Below are 675 nucleotides of genomic sequence, written 5' to 3' on the forward strand. Positions count from 1 at the left end.
TTTTTTTCCACAAGGAGAGGAAGCTGGGGGTTTTGTTTGTCACAATGCCCTCAGATACCAGCACAGGGCCTGGCACAGGGCAGTGCCCAATCAATCACAGCCAGGGCTAAAGAAGAGAAATTCAGGCCAGGAGTGGTGGCTCACGCCTGTAATCCTAGAACTGTGGGAGGCTGAGGCGGGCAGATCACCTGAGGTCAGGAATTTGAGACCAGCCTGGCCAGCATGGTGAAAACTTGTCTCTACTAAAAATACAAAAATTAGCCAGGTGTGGTGGTGCATCACCTATAATCCCAGCTACTCAGGAGGCTGAGGCAGGAGAATAGCTTGAACCTGGGAGGCAGAGGTTGCAGTTTGCCGAGAATGAACCACTGCACTCCAGCCTGGGGGAGAAAACAAGACTCCATCTCAAAAACAAAAACAAAACAAAAAATAAAAATAAAATAAATACATATTTATAAAATGTGGCCATCACAATAGATCATGCCTCCCAACACTTTGGGAGGCTGAGGCAGAGGCAGGAGGATGGCTTGAGGCCAGGAGTTCAAGACCAGCCTGGGCTACATAGTGAGACCCTGCAAAAATAAAAATAGTGGCCAAGCATGGTGGCTTGCACCTGCAGTCCCAGCTACTTGGGAGGCTGAGGCAGGAGAATGACTTGAGCCTAGGAGTTGGAGG

General features: G+C 49.3%; 1 protein-coding gene across 1 annotated transcript; it reads right to left on the reverse strand.

Moving 5' to 3' along the window:
- Positions 1-90: 90 nt before the first annotated feature.
- On the reverse strand, positions 91-404 carry LOC119470047 (protein GVQW1-like). Its single transcript, XM_037735989.1, is given in 3 exon segments — positions 91-255; positions 257-280; positions 282-404. Coding segments are annotated over 3 exon segments (312 nt in total).
- Positions 405-675: the final 271 nt, after the last annotated feature.

This window comes from Cebus imitator, unplaced genomic scaffold (genome assembly GCF_001604975.1).
Source record: "Cebus imitator isolate Cc_AM_T3 unplaced genomic scaffold, Cebus_imitator-1.0 Scaffold5149, whole genome shotgun sequence".
Taxonomy (NCBI): Eukaryota; Metazoa; Chordata; class Mammalia; order Primates; family Cebidae; genus Cebus; species Cebus imitator.